The sequence below is a fragment of the Geotrypetes seraphini genome, chromosome 9, assembly GCF_902459505.1.
Source record: "Geotrypetes seraphini chromosome 9, aGeoSer1.1, whole genome shotgun sequence".
NCBI classification, from domain to species: domain Eukaryota; kingdom Metazoa; phylum Chordata; class Amphibia; order Gymnophiona; family Dermophiidae; genus Geotrypetes; species Geotrypetes seraphini.
Window position 1 is genome coordinate 34117270 of NC_047092.1, and position 16559 is coordinate 34133828.

Consider the following 16559-nt stretch of genomic DNA (forward strand, 5'->3'; position numbering starts at 1 on the left):
TCGGGTTTTTTCTTGATTAGTCTTTCTGTTTAATTATTTTGGAGCCTTTGCCTGTACTTGTAGGGTTTACCATTGGCAGTCCCTTACCCTACACTTTCACTAGTCTTGGGTTTTTGCACATTTGACGTTTCTCCCGCTCTATGCACATTATGCTATAGCTTAAAATTTAGTTTTTACCTATTTTATTGATTTCAGTTGTATCATAAGTTACCTTATTTATTTATGCAACAGTTGTTTTACTGCCATACAAAACATATCATGGTGGTGTACATAATGGGCAAAATAGTAGATAATGTTTAACTGCCTCATCTTGTCATTAGATGACAGAATAGATAAGTGTATTGCTTAGAAAGGGGTGTGTACACTTCCCCCTCCATATTCGCGAATTCCGTATCTACGGATTCGCTTATTCGCGGTTTTTGATAAAAAAATACATTTTCATTTTTCAGGCTATTTTAAGCCCTGTAAGCCCACCCCCCCCCTTAAGCCTTACCTGGTAGTCTAGCGGGCTTTCGGGGCAGGAGTGATGTTCCCACGCTCCTGCCCCGTGCAGCTAGCTCACAGGAAATGGCTCAAGAGACTACGGGAGCTCAAGGCAGCCATTTCCTGTGCGTGATCTGCACGGGGCAGGAGCGTAGGAAGATTGCTCCTGCCCCGAAAACCCGCTAGACCACCAGGTGAGGCTTAAGGGGGGGGGGGCTTTCAGTGCTTAAAATAGCCGGGGGAAGCGGGGGTTAGGGGCAGAACCGGCCCAAATATTATTTGCAGCTTTTTAATATTCACGTGCCAGCTCTGCCCCAAACCCCTGTGAATACGAAAGGGGAAGTGTATATAGATAGATTGTGTTTTCAATGTATCACTTTCCTTTCGATTATTGTATTTCTCCTCCTTCCCTTTTATTTCATAAGTTCGCAGGGGTTCCTTTCCAGGAACCTCTGCGAATGTTGAAAAACCGCAAATACGTTTTTTAGCAGGGGAGACAGGAGAGGGCAGCCAGAGCACTGGCGAGTGAAGGAAATCACTCGCGGTATGCTACGACCGCCTCTTCCTGTACTAAAGTCGGGCCTCACCAATCCTGAGCTGCTTTGACAGGATTGACTGGTCTGACCCATCGTTTCCACAATTCAACCATTATTTAAAGCTCTTATTTTCTCTCTACGTTTGGGTCATTGGTATAGTATCCTTGATTTTTCTCTTTCCTTTTCTTGTAACCAGTTAGCTTTCCTGAAATGTGAATGTTTTTTGTTCCCTATCTTAATTGGAGTTCCTTTCTATTTTTTTCTGATTTTAGTTATATTTAGTCTGATTTAGTACACTTCTCCCTCTGGATTCGCGGGGGATAGGGGCAGAGCCGGACCGCGAATGGTGAAATATCGCGAATATCTTCTGGTCCGGCTCTGACCCACCCCTGCCTCCCTCCTGCCTTCCCCCCGGCATCCCGGTCTTACCTGGTGGTCTAGCGGGCTTTCGGGGCAGGAGCAATCTTCCTACACTCCTGCCCCGTGCAGATCACCAATAGGAAATAGCTGCCATGAGTTCCCGTAGTCTCTCGAGACTACGACGGGAACTCCCCACAGCCATTTCCTATTTTGGCGATCTCCACAGGGCAGGAGTGTAGGAAGATCGCTCCTGCCCCAAAAGCCCGCTAGACCACCAGGTAAGGCCGGGACGCTGGGGGGAAGGCTAAACTGTGGGTTTTTTTTCTTTTTTTCCCCTTCCCCAAAAATCGCGAATATGTGAAATCGCGATTGCCGAAACCACGAATGGGGAGGGGGAAGTGTAAGCTGCATTGATCTGATTCCAGAGAATGTGGTATAGCAAATTTCAAAATAAACAATATAATAAACATGTATGTCCAAAAAGGGTTAAAAAGGAGTATTCATAGATATATGCAAGCTGTTTGCTTCTGATCTTGATGGCACATTATACGTGCTCCTTTTTAGTCTTTTTTTTTTTTTTTTGGGGGGGGGAGGTGTCGGTTTAATTAATATATAGATATTTCTTGGTCATCTGGGTTCAAAAGGCTGACTATCTTTGTAACAATAATGCTGACTGTATTTGTCACATGTCAAGTTTTTGCTCTTTAGCTGTCTAGCGGTGTGTCAGTGTATGTTCTCCTCCTCTGAAGGTGGTGCATGTTCCTGGCTTTGGAAAGATAACTGGCAAAAATCAAGTCACTGTAACAAAAACAGATGGCAGCACTCAAGTTATCAACACAAAGAACATCCTCATAGCTACAGGCTCAGAGGTTACACCTTTCCCTGGAATCGAGGTACGGAGGAGCAGTAACTCTTTTGGCGCTCTTTGTTTTAGACGGTGGTCCTCGTGTTTGGCCACTTTTCCAAACCAGTGACGCTTCTGCTGCACAATTTACAATGTACTTGGTCCAATTTGTCCCCGTCCCCACAGGAACTCAATTTCCCTGTCCCGTCCCCTTGAGTTTTGTCGCTGTTCCTGTCCCTGCTCCATTCCTGTAAGCTCTGCCTTAACCGGCCAAGCCTCGAACACTTGTGATTTTAAAGTGTTTGAGGCTTGTGCAGAGGAGGACAGAACTTGCAGGAATGGGGCTGAGGCAGGAAAAGAACTCGCCGGGGTGGGAAAATGAGTTCCTCCGTGGACGGGAAAAATATGACCCCTGAGTCATTCTCTACTCTATGAAGCACACATTATCAAATGCCACACATCTTTGTGCAGTCCACACGATCCTTACGTATTCCCTCTCCATGACCTATATGATCTTGCTCACCCACTTCACCTGACTGCATGATCCTTTTTATGAACCACTGTTCTCTTAATTTTTAAAGTTAGGCTGTGAGAGTGCTGGATCAGTAATAGATAATGGGGTGATAATAAGTGATTGGTATTGTTGGAGTGCATCACAGTATGATGAATGGGACGTGCCACCCATTCCATTGTTTCTTTCTTAGTAGAAGTTACTGTTTCCCATCTGGATTTGGCAGCATCCAAGTCCCAGTGCTCCTGGTCTCGGCTGCTCCTGGTAGGAGGGAGCGAGACCATTTCTATGGTCTTATCTCACACAGGGTCTGAACGACACACAGAATTGCCTCCTGTGTGTCTAAGTGTGCACCAAAATATAGGTGCCCACTTTCTGTGGGTAGTCAACCTATATTTTAAGCATAAGCATGCTTAAGGAATACTGGCATAAGTCGGTTGAAATGTGCCTCCATTTAGGTGTGTCCACTTGTGCCAGGTCTATGGCACGCATAAATAGACATCCTTAAATGCAGCAGGTGTGTACCTAACTTACAGTATTCTGTAAATTGTGTATGCAAATATCTGCTCTGCCTCTATGCGCATTTCTTAATGCATATATGCATGCAGCTTGCACTTGTGTGCATATATGCATGTTCACGCATGTGAATGCTAGTATTCAGTAAATATACATATGCAAATGGCGCTTACCATTAGGTGCATTGCTATGGAATTAGGGGGATGATGGGGAAACCCTTTAGCTTATGAAGAACGTGCGTAGTAAATTCAGGCCCTTGTTACTGGTCTTTAATTCACTAAACTCCAGAGTGCTGCTTTCTAGGCTATTGAGAAGAAGTTTGTTTCCTATACACTGGATTGTTTTAAAAAATATTTTCTACAGACGAAGGGCTAAAATCAATTGGGGTGCAAACGTTTTCATAGAAGAAAGAGTGTAAAAATTTGGAATGATTCCCTTCCTCAAATTAGACAAATATCATCTTTGCATTTCAGGAAGGCTCTAAAAACATATCTATTTTTCTTTCTTTTTTTTTTTTAATTCTTTATTTATTTTTAAAACTTTCAATAAGTGCAATATAAAATAAAATCATTTTACATTTCTGCTCACGAACAGCCAAAAATTGCTGCAATTGAATGGGATCCCCAAAAATGTATTCAAACATCATGTAAATTAACTAAACATATGCAAGGAAATTTTAAATAAAAAGATGCCCCCAGAGCCAAAACTCTAGGTTTTAACCTCAAAAACTCTTTCCTTCTACATTGAGTAGCTTTGGAGACATCAGGAAAAATCCTAACTAAGTCACCACAAAATTTAGTTAATCTATTTTTAAAATAAAGTTTCATGATTAACATTTTATCTATCTCACTCATGCATGTTATCACCAAGGTAGATCGATTCTGAATCACATCTTGTGTATCTTCCAAAAATTCAATTAAATTAATTTCTATTGTGATCAGATGATCCACCTCCTGGGCGGATTCTTTTTTCTTTTGAGGTACATAGTAATAATTATCTATTGGAAAATTCTCCGCATTGGGCAATCCCAGTACTTCTTTAAGGTATTTTTTTAACAATATTTCAGGTGCTAATTGAGTCACAGGGAAATTGACCAATCGCTAAGGTAATGAGGAGGATGTATCCCTAAAATAGTAAGGAATGATACAAGGTTCACGTAGTTGAACTGAGAATTATTTCCTTTATCTTTTCTTTATTTTTTGGTTGAATATAGTATCTTGTCTCCCCATTTAGTGGGCTTAAAAAGGATTTATGTATGATGAATTATGTAATGTGTATGTAGATTCTCTTTTTTTTCCTTTATATAATTGGATAATGTATTATTCAAACTATAATTTAAAAAAAAAATAATTTTACATTTTAACATCACTTAATATTCTACCAAAGTCTACTTCATATCAAATATCCCCCCTCCCACATACCCAACAACTGTCTTTAAACATAAGAAAACATAAAGTTTCCCCCCTCCCTGGACGTGTATGTTCAAAGGGAAAAAACAATATTCATTCTTTACAATATTTTGTTAATGGCTCCCAAACATCCTTAAATTTCTTAAAATGCCCTTGCTGTAAGGCTATTACCCACTCCATTTTAAAGATGTGGCATAAAGAATTCCATCAAAAATTATAATTCAGCCGGTCCCAATTTTTCCAGTTTTTCATAATGGCAACCCCTGTAAGGCTCTCTGAGGAAGCCAATGGCGAAACGCGTTAGAGCCTGCTGGAGTGAGCCTGCTTCCTAACCACCCATGCAAGCTAAGTTTCAGCACATTATTACAAACACGCTTTGCTTATATTATATGTATATATTTTTGACACCAGTTAAGTTTTTGCACAAGTTTTTCATGGATTTCTTTCTTCCAATGGAGAAGATGCAATGATAGAGCATTGAAACACTTATAGGGGTTCTTCCCCAGTTAGTGTTTTTCATCACCTTTATTCAAGGTTCTGAGCACCTCTCTGGTTGAAAGTCTTCTCTTCTATACATAAGGAGTTCTCCTTTATTTTTGTTTATTTGTTTGGTCCTATCCTTTGGGAGACTACTTTCTATACTATTGACCCAGTATATTTGATTGGGTATGGCAACCCCTGTCATAATGAGTAAAAACGTACCTATTTTCTAATTAATAGGATTAATATTGAATTTAAGCAACTTTTGGAGAGATTATCTGTAATTCCATGACAGCTTCTTTCACTGTAATCTGCTTTGAATTCTTAAATATAAAAACAGAATATGACACAGTATAGTATATAACCTGTTAGTGTTCGTTTATGTAAGGCTTGAAGTCTTCATAAATTAGTTTTATTATGGCTGATGAGTCCAAACGTTTTAAAAATCTACCATCAGTCTCGCTGTACTAATGAACCCTATCTGAGCTTGTGGTGTCCTGCAGAACTGCCCTGAGTTTGAACCTAGGAAAAGGCATGTGTGACACTCTTACCCTCATTGTTGATAGATCGATGAAGAAACTGTCGTCTCTTCCACGGGCGCGCTATCTCTGAAGCAGGTTCCTGAGAAGATGGTGGTCATTGGGGCAGGTGTGATTGGTGTGGAGCTGGTAAGCAAGACATACCTAATGATACCCAGTCAGGCCATCAGAAGTGTATTGTGTTCTTTACTCGGAGGACAACTGATGTTGCCATTACTGAAACAGGGGCTCAGAATTCTGGCACATTTTTGCCACTTTCTCATTGTCTTTATTCTGTGTTAACGATGTTGGAGAATTCACTGTGTGAGATGCTAAAATGACCTGTGTGCTAAACCAGATTTAAAAAATAAAAATGAAAAAAGCAAATTAATATAGGAAATATCTTCCCCCCCCCCCGCACAACCCTACTTATAATACTTAGAAAAATTTAAAAGCAAACTAAAAAGCTATCTTTATAAAGATGCATATGAATCTTAGATCAGATAATCTTCTTTGATTTTCCTATTTACTTCTAGATTAAGCCTTTTTTTTTTAAAACATTTTTTCCAAACCAAGTTTTATTAACATTTTTTTAATACCCTTCCTGATGTTGCTCCTTTCCCAAATGTTTTTTATTTTCGTTTTTTTTCTTTTAAAACAAATGTAGTTTATCCTTATATTCCTTTTGTATCTTTAATTAACTATGGATAGGTTTGTATGTTTTATTGTCTCAAATGATTTTATTTGTTCCACCAAATTTTTAATATTGTTATACGCATTGAAAATACTTGATATTGCGTTTAAATCAAAACTATAATAAACTTAAAACTTGAATAATATACAGCTATTTTCTCACAGTCTATTTTTTGGGTCCTTTAAAGCTAATGTATCATCAGCTAGGGGGCCACGTGTTTTTACATGGGGGTGCTGACCTCTGACAATGTGCCACTTGTACCTGCAGGGCTCAGTCTGGCAGCGGCTCGGTGCAGATGTGACCGCAGTTGAGTTCCTAGGGCATGTTGGTGGAGTAGGCATCGACATGGAGATCTCGAAAAACTTCCAGCGTATTCTTCAGAAACAAGGGCTCAAATTTAAACTAAACACTAAGGTTACTGCTGCTGCAAAGAGACAAGATGGAAAAATTGATGTTTCGTAAGTTTCCTTGTCTTTTGCCCTTTAGGATGTTACAGGAGGAGTTTTGTAATTAGCATTACTTAAATTGATGTTCTTTCATTTTTCCTGGAGTATGGGTGGGTCTGCACAGAGAAATGGATTAAAAGGGATGAAGGGCCATCATCCTTGGGCCACCCTTTTAGCATGAACTGTTTCTTTATTGTCCCTCCAGACTGGCACAGAACTGATGGGTTATAATGCACCTCTACCAGCAAGTAGAGAATGAGAACAGACTAGAGGTAGAGGTGTGTTATAGCCCATCAGTTCTGTGCCAGTCTGGAGGGACTAAAACAGTAGTCTCAAACTCGCGGCCCGCCAGGTACTATTTTGCAGCCCACGGTCTGTACTAGTGCTGCTCGCTCTTTGCAGTATCCTCCGGCTTCCCCCCTGCCCTCCCGCTCTTACCTTCAGATAATTACCGCAGCCTGCAGAGAGGATTGCTGGTGCTGTAGCGATCCTTGCAGGCTGCCGGCGTCCTCAGTAGCACGTTCCCTCTGCTGCGATCCTGCCCCTGATGTCAGAGGAGGGGGGGACTGCGACAGAGGGAATGTGCTGCAGAGGCCGATGGGAGCCTACAAGGAACGCTACAGCACCGGCGATCCACTCTGCAGGTTGCAGTAATTAGCTGAAACTAAGACCAGGAGGCCAGGGGGAAGCTGGAGGATGCTGCAAAGAAGGCCTTCATGGGGGGGGAGGGGGAAGATTTATAATCTATAAAGAGTTTTACCTCATGCAAAATTGTCATTTCTTTAATAAGACATTATATTTTTCTGCGGCCCTCCAAGTACCTACAAATCCAAAATGTGGTCCTGCAAAGGGTTTAAGTTTGAGACCACTGGACTAAAAGAAAGAAAATTAGCAGGTAAGAACCTTTCTGCTTCTAGCATAGTGCCATCAGGGCCCTCTCAAGCTTGCGCTTTATCCCTTTTTTTCAGTCTTGCCATCTTTCTCTTAGCTTTTATCTCTCACTTGTACTTTCACTCCATTTTTTCTCCAACCCTTTCATTTCTTTTCTTTGTGTTCCATTCTTTCTACCACTGCTGTTCCACCTTTTCTATCAGATCTCTTTTCCTGTGGTATCGGATTTACCACAAGCCTCCATCAGTTTTCCATTTCTCTCTCTTGACATTTGCTCTCCTGCTTCTTTCAGTTAAGGTGAGTAGCTAGGGGCTTGTTTTGTGACTTCCGACAACCCTTTAGCATCTCTGCCAGCACAGAGGCTCTGAGTGTTGGGCAGCTTTTGGACATGGTCTCATTGCTCCTCTGCATAAATGAACTGTCTTATGAAAAGCTTGCACCTGATTGTAAAATGTGATATATTGTTTAAAGCCCAGGTATCTAGACAGACACTACACAATAACGAGATGCGTATGCCAACTTGTTGCTTGATGAGACATGATGGTGATAGTGAAGGTACCTTGAATTTAACTGTTCTCTCAGGCACTGTCCCATTGTGAAGGAGGGAGAAAGGTGGTCACTGAGGGGCCCTTTTACTATTCTATATAATATTTATAGCCCACTCTAATCTCCAATCAGATTCTAGGTGGATAACAATATTTTTATTTATTTTATTTTATTTTTATATCTGGACAAACACAGTCTGTAAACTGTTATAAAATCTGCAGTAGATAGATCAGGACTAAAAAAACACCAAATGATCCACACAGGGAACAAACCATTTACATGTACTGAGTGTGATAAAAGCTTCACTCACCTTTCTTATCTAAAAAGACACAAAGAAGGGCATAGAGAAAGTAGAGAGGGACAAATTCTTCAAATTTTCAAAAACTACAAGAATGAGAGGGCATTCGGAAAGATTAAGAGGGGACAGATTCAGAACCAATGCTAGGAAATTCTTCTTCATCTAAAGGGTGGTGGACACCTGGAATGTGCTTCCAGAGGGTGTAATGGGACAGAGTACAGTTTTGGGGTTCAAGAAGGGACTGGATAACTTCCTGAAGGAAAAGGGGATAGAAGGGTATAGATAGAGGATCACTATACAGGTTCTGGACCTGATGGGCCGCCGCGTGAGCGGACTGCTGGGCATGATGGACCTCTGGTCTGACCCAGCAGAGGCACTGCTTATGTTCTTATGTATTAACCAGAGCAGTTCTACATACTAATAAACCAAGACCTCCATGTTGTTTCTTCAAGATGGTCTATAATATTAGTCCCACAGATCCCCCTCACCCTTCCCAAAGAAAGCTCCATTATTACATGTTCAGAATCAGCCTACGAGCCCTATGCAACAGTCCTTCCCATGTTGGGGACCATGGCAAAATGGTGACGGGACAAAAGCGCGTGAGACTTTGGCGCGCTGACATTTCGGCGCAAGACCCAAACACGCCGCCTAAAAACTTACTTTTAAAGAGCTCCGACGGGAGGTGTGGGGGGAACCCCCCCCACTTTACTTCATACTCTTCGCGCTGCTGTTGAGGGGAGTGTGGGGGGTGTGTGCAAACCCCCCCCATTATAGAGAAAACTTAACTTTTTCCTAAAAGTTTACTCTATAATGGAGGGTTTTTAGGATTGAAGGCTTATTTCTCTCACTATGATATTTCCCTTCACAAACCTGATGTAATTTCTCATATAACACTTCTCATATAACCCCAATTTTTATGTAACATTTCTCCTCTTGCATTCTGTAATTCGCTGATTGTCCAACCTTCTTTCAATGTGAACCGCCTAGAAGTCTTTTGACTATGGCGGTATAGAAAAATAAAGTTTTTATTATTATAAATAAATCTCTGCCACTTCCATGGCCTTATCCTCACCTTCTTTTATTTCCAGTATTGAAGCTGCAGCTGGTGGCAAGGCAGAAGTTGTGACTTGTGACGTTTTGCTCGTATGCATTGGCCGCCGTCCTTTCACTCAGAACCTGTGTCTGCAGGAGCTGGGCATAGAAACGGACGCCAAGGGAAGAATCCCCATCAATAACCGCTTCCAGACAAAGATCCCAAAGTAAGTAGTCTGGAAACTCTCAAGACATATTGTTACGTCCACAACCAAAAGTAGCAAAAATACGATGACCTTTGCCATAGATCTCATTCATACTCAGATTTTCAAAAAACATAGCTTACCACCCTCTTTAAAATGAAATATAATGCAAAAGGACAGTTGCTCAAGAGTTGAGGAAAGAGAAAGCAAATTGAAGGCTCAAAGGAAAATGTTACTCATATTTTTGAAAGCATTTATTTCTTTAAGCATTTAGCTCACAATTTTTCCCAAGGTTGAGTTACATTCAGGTACTCTAGATATTTCCCTGTCCCTGATGGGCTCACAACCTAAGGTTCTGCCTGAGGCAGTGGGGGGTTAAGTGACACCCTAGGTCATAAGGAGCCACAGTGGGACTTGAAATCAAACTTTCCTTGTTTTCAGTCTGCTGCTTTAACCATTGGGCACAGTCAGTCTGCCAAACACTGGAGACATTTGGTACTAGCGGACGAAAACGATTTGGCCCTATGTGCATCTGATCACTGCCTCTTGTGTGATCATGGGAGGGAGTAGAAAGAAAAAGGTTGGGGGGAGGGGGAGACCAAACTTTTTGGTATATGTTCCTGAGGGAAGGGGAAGAATGAAAGCTGAGGAAACGTGCCTGAAGAGAGATCTCAGAGAGAACTTGTGTGTGTGGGGGGGGGAGGAGGGGGGAATAGAAAGAATTTGGAGTGGACAGGAAGGAGGAGAGAAGAGAGCCAAGGATCTTATGGAAGAAGGCAAAGAGAAGGAAGAGGTGAAGCTGAGGAGAGGAGAAATAACCTAGAGGGTAAAGAGAGAAAGCTGGGAAGTGTCCACCCTAGAGAAGGAACAGGAGGGGGGTTGAACCTCCTAAGGTGGGGGGAAGGTGTTCAAGCTAAGTGGAACCTGGAGTGTGATATCGCTGGGACGAGGGGAGCCAAGCTCTTTGATAGATTTATTTTTGTTTTGCTTTCTTGTTTTTTTATGGTACAGCATTCCCTAGCCATCTGCTTTTGTACTGATATAAAAGACAGCATTCAGTTGATTTAATATCAACGGACCCCATGACTGACTTTTTTTTTCTCTCTCTCTCTCTGCTTCATAGTATCTATGCAATTGGGGATGTAGTTGCTGGCCCAATGCTAGCTCACAAAGCAGAGGACGAAGGGATTATCTGTGTTGAAGGCATGGCTGGTGGGGCAGTTCATATTGACTACAACTGTGTACCATCAGTGATTTACACACATCCGGAGGTCGCCTGGGTTGGTAAATCAGAGGAACAGCTGAAAGAAGAGGTACAGTTCGCCTTCTAGCTGTACAACATCACTCTCAAGTCTCATGTGCATTGCTTGCTGCTTCAAGTCCAGAACCATTCCCGAATTAAGAGCCTTTTACTATGATTCAGGCAAGCATAGAGCATGGTTCTGTGATACTGTTCTAAATGGCCACTAATGCTTAAATTACTACTACTACTTATCACTTATATAACGCTGAAAGGCGTATGCAGTGCTGTACATGTTGACATTTATGGACAGTCTCCCTGCTCTAAAAAGCTTACAGTCTAACTTGGACAGACAGATATGACATAGAGGGTAGGAGATGCAGAACCCAAGGTAAGAGGAGTTAGGAGTCAGAAGCATTCTCAAAGAGGTGGGCTTTTAAACGGGCCTTGAACATCGCCAGAGATGGAGCCGACTGTGGGGATTCAGGCATCTTGTTCCAAACATATGGTGCAGCAAGGCAGAAGGGAAGGAGTCTGGAGTTGGCAATTGAAGAAAAGGATACAGATAGGAGGGACTTACCAGCCGAACGGTAGGGGATCACAGGGGGAGATAAGTGAAGTGAGATAGTGAGGGGCAGCTTAGTGAGTGCATTTGAAGGTCAGTAAGAGGAGTTTGAATTGTTTTTGTAAATGGATGGGAAGCCAGTGACTTTAGGAAAGGAGTAACGTGAGTAAAGCGGCTCTCCCGGAATATGAGTAGTGCAGCTGAATTCTGGACGGATAACTAAGTGGAAGGCCTTAGAGTAGCAAGTTGCAGTAGTCAGCACGAGGTGATGAGGGCGGGGATAAGTGTTTTATGCTAAATTACATAAAGATGTATAAAATCATAAACAATAAAAAGCTAAGCAATCAATCCACACTTGAATCCAACTGATGACACTTATGGGAGGGAGTGCCATCCTCATAGCATTCTCTAGATATAGACCCTTCTGTATTTTAAAAAGAGACCTTAAGAGTCTCCAGAGCTCTTATGTAACATCAACTTTTATTAGGCCCACTCCTAAAAAGCTATTCTAGTGCAAAGGACATAGTAGTCTGGACAGTAGAGTTTATATCCTATACTCACGAGTAATTGTTCATCCAAAGCTTTCTTCATTCCACCTCTTTGTTCCTGGGCATAGCCCCTACTCCTCAGTTTTTCCTTCTCCAAGCGAGTTGAGAAAGGTGTCTTTTGTTCTGCATTGCTATTATTTCATTTTTTTCAGATATTATTGTACCGATTCTCGAGGCTTACCAGTGCCACAGATGTTATTGATTTTTTGGGGCAGCTCTGCCTAGAAGAATTTGCAGATTATGGCTTCAAAGGTCTGCATCAGGGAGCGACTCTTCTTCTAGGGCCTCTACCTAGCCAGCCTGCACCAACTTCATGGACAGCTCGGGGTCTGGTCCCCTGGGAGGTTAGCTTGCCCCTGATCATCAGGCGCTTGAGGACAGGCTGACTGTCCCCCGTATCGGTCCCCAGGGATTTGCAAGTGCCAACTGTGTCCTACCCCCTGAAGATACTTGAGGAGCTAGTGGGGTTGAGGCACTAAAAGGCAGCCCGAAGAGACAAGTGCCTGAAACACAGCAGGTTTGTAAGAGGCAGAGAAAACTTCTCCAAACCCAGCTGCTGTGTATGTGAGCTGATGCAGGCAGGTACCTTTCCAGTATGTGAGAAGACTCCATTTATTCCTATGGGGAAAATGTGTGTGGGGGGAGGGGATGTTTTCTGAATTTGGGGTGTTTTTTAGTTTTAGGAGCTTTTTTGAGGGTCTTCCACCTCCAAAAACCCCTGGCAATTTTTTGACCTTTTGTTTTGCTTTCTTGGGTCATTTTTGGTTCCAAAATCGTTGCCATCTTGGATTTCCCAGTTTTACTTTAAAAACCTCTAACTGCCTCAAAACACCTCCATTTTGCTTAAAATCGCTCAGGATATACTCCCCAGACTGTGTAACGACTATTTCATATCAAATTCGTTCTGGATGGGCAGTTGAGGAGCATCCATGGGGCACATGAGGTGGGTTGCGAGCACTGGGCTTAGTTCCCTCAGGTCCCTCTAAGAGTTCGGAGTCACAGGAGGCTTAGCTGTTGGGGTCTAAGCCTTTCTAGAGCCTGCAAAAAGCAAAATGCATTATTGGCAAAACTCAGACATACAGACTCCGCAGAACTGATGAGCGACCATGATATGGACCAGCAGAGATCTTCTGGAAATCCAGTACAGGATTTCGATCCTGGTTTTTTGACTTTACTGTTTGAAGCTTATCTGAAGCATAAACAGGCTGGCATGGCCTCAGGCCAGGTGCAGGAGGATTGCAAACCATAGGGGCCAGTTCCCCCGAGATGAATGGCTTCTCCAGACCCAGACAACCAGCCGGAGAAGGACTGGGAGGATTTAGGGTCTATTTCCATATCTTTGATGTCACACACTGAGTCATTCAAATTGGAGGATTCTGGGTCCCTGTGGATGCCACCAGTCAAGAATCTCTGATAGTTCTAGACCAGGGAGAGGACTCAACTGTATGTAGGCTTTTTAAGCCCACAGATTTGCTGGAGGCCATTACAGTGTCTCTGCGGGAATTGGAATTAGCATCCCCAAAACTTCACAGCATTCTCTGCTGACCAGTTCCAAATTACAGTCCACATTTTTTTCGAGCATATCCAGAGATCACTTCAATGTTCACGGAGCATTGGGACTCTCCAGAGGGCCCGTTAAAGGGGGCCCGGGCCATGTCTAATCTATATCCCATGGCACCGGAGTTTCAGTAGCTCTTGTCTATGCCCAAGGTGGATTCCTTGATGGCTCAGGTTACAAAGTGTACTTTTGCTCCCTAGCGAAGGAGGAATGATTTTGAAGGATGCATAGGATCGGAGAGTGGATCTGATCCTCAAAAGACAGACAGTCTGAGGCCTTGGCTCTGGGTCTCAAAGTGGCAGCTTTGGCATCCTTTGTGGCATGGGCTTGCCATAAGATGCTGTGTTAGGCTCCCTGTGCGGAGGAAGGCACTATGCCTCATGTGATTCTTGCAGGGGTGGATTATACGGGTCATGAGCAAAGTTTTGGCTTACTCTATCTCCGCCCAAACTTGTGGATTAGACAATCGACAGGAGATTCAGCCTCTAAGGCTACTTTGTACAGATTGCCCTTTAAGAGGCAAATGCTCTTTGGTAAAGGTTTGGACAACCTTATGACCAGTGTGGTAGATTGTCATTCTCAGGCACTGCCAGACAGCAGACCATGTGCTCCGGATGGTTCCAGTAGGAGTTCCTTTCGGGGCTAAAGGTGATCCCGCCAGTTGGTGGGCTGTTTGTTGCAAAGATCCTTTCAGGGTTCTAGACAGAGGTTTGGAGGATACTAAAAATAAATAATCTAAATTTAAAATTCTTTGTCAAGACTTTTAAAGCTCTACATTATGCAGTTCCATCATACTTGGCTGCTGTAACCATTCCATATATTCCAATACATACATTACGGTTGGTTGACTCTCAGAGACTGGTACTTCCTTTACTCATTATGAATCGACTCGTAATGCTGCTTTTGGGGTTTTTTTCTTTTTATCTCCATTCTTACAGAATGACCTTCCACAAGTTATTCGAAGTCAATAGGTCGGCCCAACCCTAGAAAGCGCAGAGTTGTGGTCATCGGGGATTCGCTGCTAAGGGGCACCGAGGGACCAATTTGTAGACCTGATCTGCAATCAAGAGAGGTCTGCTGTTTGTCAGGGGCCAGGATCCGGGATATAACCGCTAGCCTGGGTAGACTCATCAAACCCCAGGATCACTTCCCTATGATTCTCATCCACGTCGTAACCAACGACACTGCCAGGTGCACTCCGGAGAGCATACCCGAAGACTTCAGAGCCTTGGGAGAGAAGCTGAGGAGGATGGATGCGCAGGTGGTCTTCTCCTCGATCCTCCCAGTGAGGGGCAAGGACAGTGCCAGGGAGGATCGAGTCCGGAAGGCGAACGACTGGCTGCAGGGATGGTGCAAGGAATGAACTTTGGGTTCCTATACCACGGAGAGGCACTGCAAGGACTGCTGGGACCAGACGGGTTACACCTGACCAGGAGGGGGAAGAACGTCCTTGGACACCGTCTAGCCCGCCTACTACACAGGGCTTTAAACTAGGTAAGTTGGGGGAGGGTACGGGCGCAAACAACCCACCTAACGAGCTAAGCTACCAATACTCTCTTGAGACTGAGCTAAGTAAACAGTATATTTCTGGAACACATTACAATTTTGGGTCTAGGGGGAGTACACATACCAATCCTGGGTCTAGAGGGGTACACATTGTAATTCTGGGACCAGCGCGAGTGCACACGTTGCAAATTGCACTATAGGAGCTCAAGTAGCCCAAACGGGAATACCCCCACAGGGTACACACATTACAGAGTCTGAGATAAGAGCACACTATAGTCATGGGGAGTCCGAGACAGGAACAAGCCTTAGCTCTGGGTCTAGGGAGTGTGAGAGACATGCGAATAATGCTAATGGTGTCCCAGATGATAAAGAGGGATTGTCCCCACTGAGAAACAACAAACACACAACATGGAGGGCTATGTACGTCAACGCCCACAGTCTGGGAAATAAGATCCTAGACTTGGAAACAGAAATGAGGAATGCCGACCTGGATGTGGTGGCGATATCTGAGACCTGGCTTACAGACTCCCACGGATGGGACATGGTCATACCAGGTTACAACTTGCTTTGCCGGGACAGAGAGGGTAAAATGGGAGGTGGTGTAGCATTATATACTAAAGATGACATTAAGGTCACCAGAATCACAGATGTACAGTACACTGGGGAATCTCTTTGGGTAAATTTGGCCAGAGGGAAGGACAAATGCCTGTATCTTGGCATAGTATATAGACCCCCAAGACATCAAGATGACCTAGATATGGAATTAATCGGAGATATAGAGAATATCACCTTGCGGGGTGACACAGTATTGGTAGGTGACTTCAACATGCCTGATGTGGATTGGGTCACACTTTCTTCTGCTTCCGGCAGCAGCAGGAAGCTATTAAACTCTTTGAATGGAGCAAGACTCAGGCAACTGGTATTTGAACCAACAAGAGATCAGGCAATACTAGACCTAGTACTTACCAATGGGGAAAGTATCACAGAGGTCTCGGTGGGTGAAACTTTGGCCTCCAGTGACCACAATATGATATGGTTCAATATCAGGAAACGTTTCACGAAATCTACCACAATGACCAAGGTTCTCAAATTCAAGGACACAAACTTCCAAGACATGGGAGACTTCGTTCACCAGGCGCTACAAAGCCAAGCAGACACCGACAGTGTGGAAGAAATGTGGTCAACTTTGAAAGCCACCATACAGGAAACAACAAACCGCTATGTTAAATCAGTAAGCAAACGGAGTAGGAACAACAAGCCACAGTGGTTCTCTACAGAGATCTCGGACCTCATCAAAGAGAAGAAAAAAGCATTCATATCTTATAAACAATCAGGGACACAGGACTCTAGAGTAGAATATCTGGCCAAGTCAAGG

General features: G+C 43.3%; 1 protein-coding gene across 1 annotated transcript in view; it reads left to right on the top strand.

Annotated features, from left to right (window-relative positions):
* Positions 1-16559, top strand: part of DLD (dihydrolipoamide dehydrogenase) — a 39290-nt gene that overhangs the window by 10782 nt on the left and 11949 nt on the right. The window contains exons 7-11 of the mRNA XM_033959736.1: positions 2129-2272; positions 5706-5807; positions 6619-6809; positions 9621-9791; positions 10891-11080. Of these exons, the coding sequence (XP_033815627.1) occupies positions 2129-2272; positions 5706-5807; positions 6619-6809; positions 9621-9791; positions 10891-11080 (798 nt within the window). The remainder of the gene's footprint in view (positions 1-2128; positions 2273-5705; positions 5808-6618; positions 6810-9620; positions 9792-10890; positions 11081-16559) is intronic.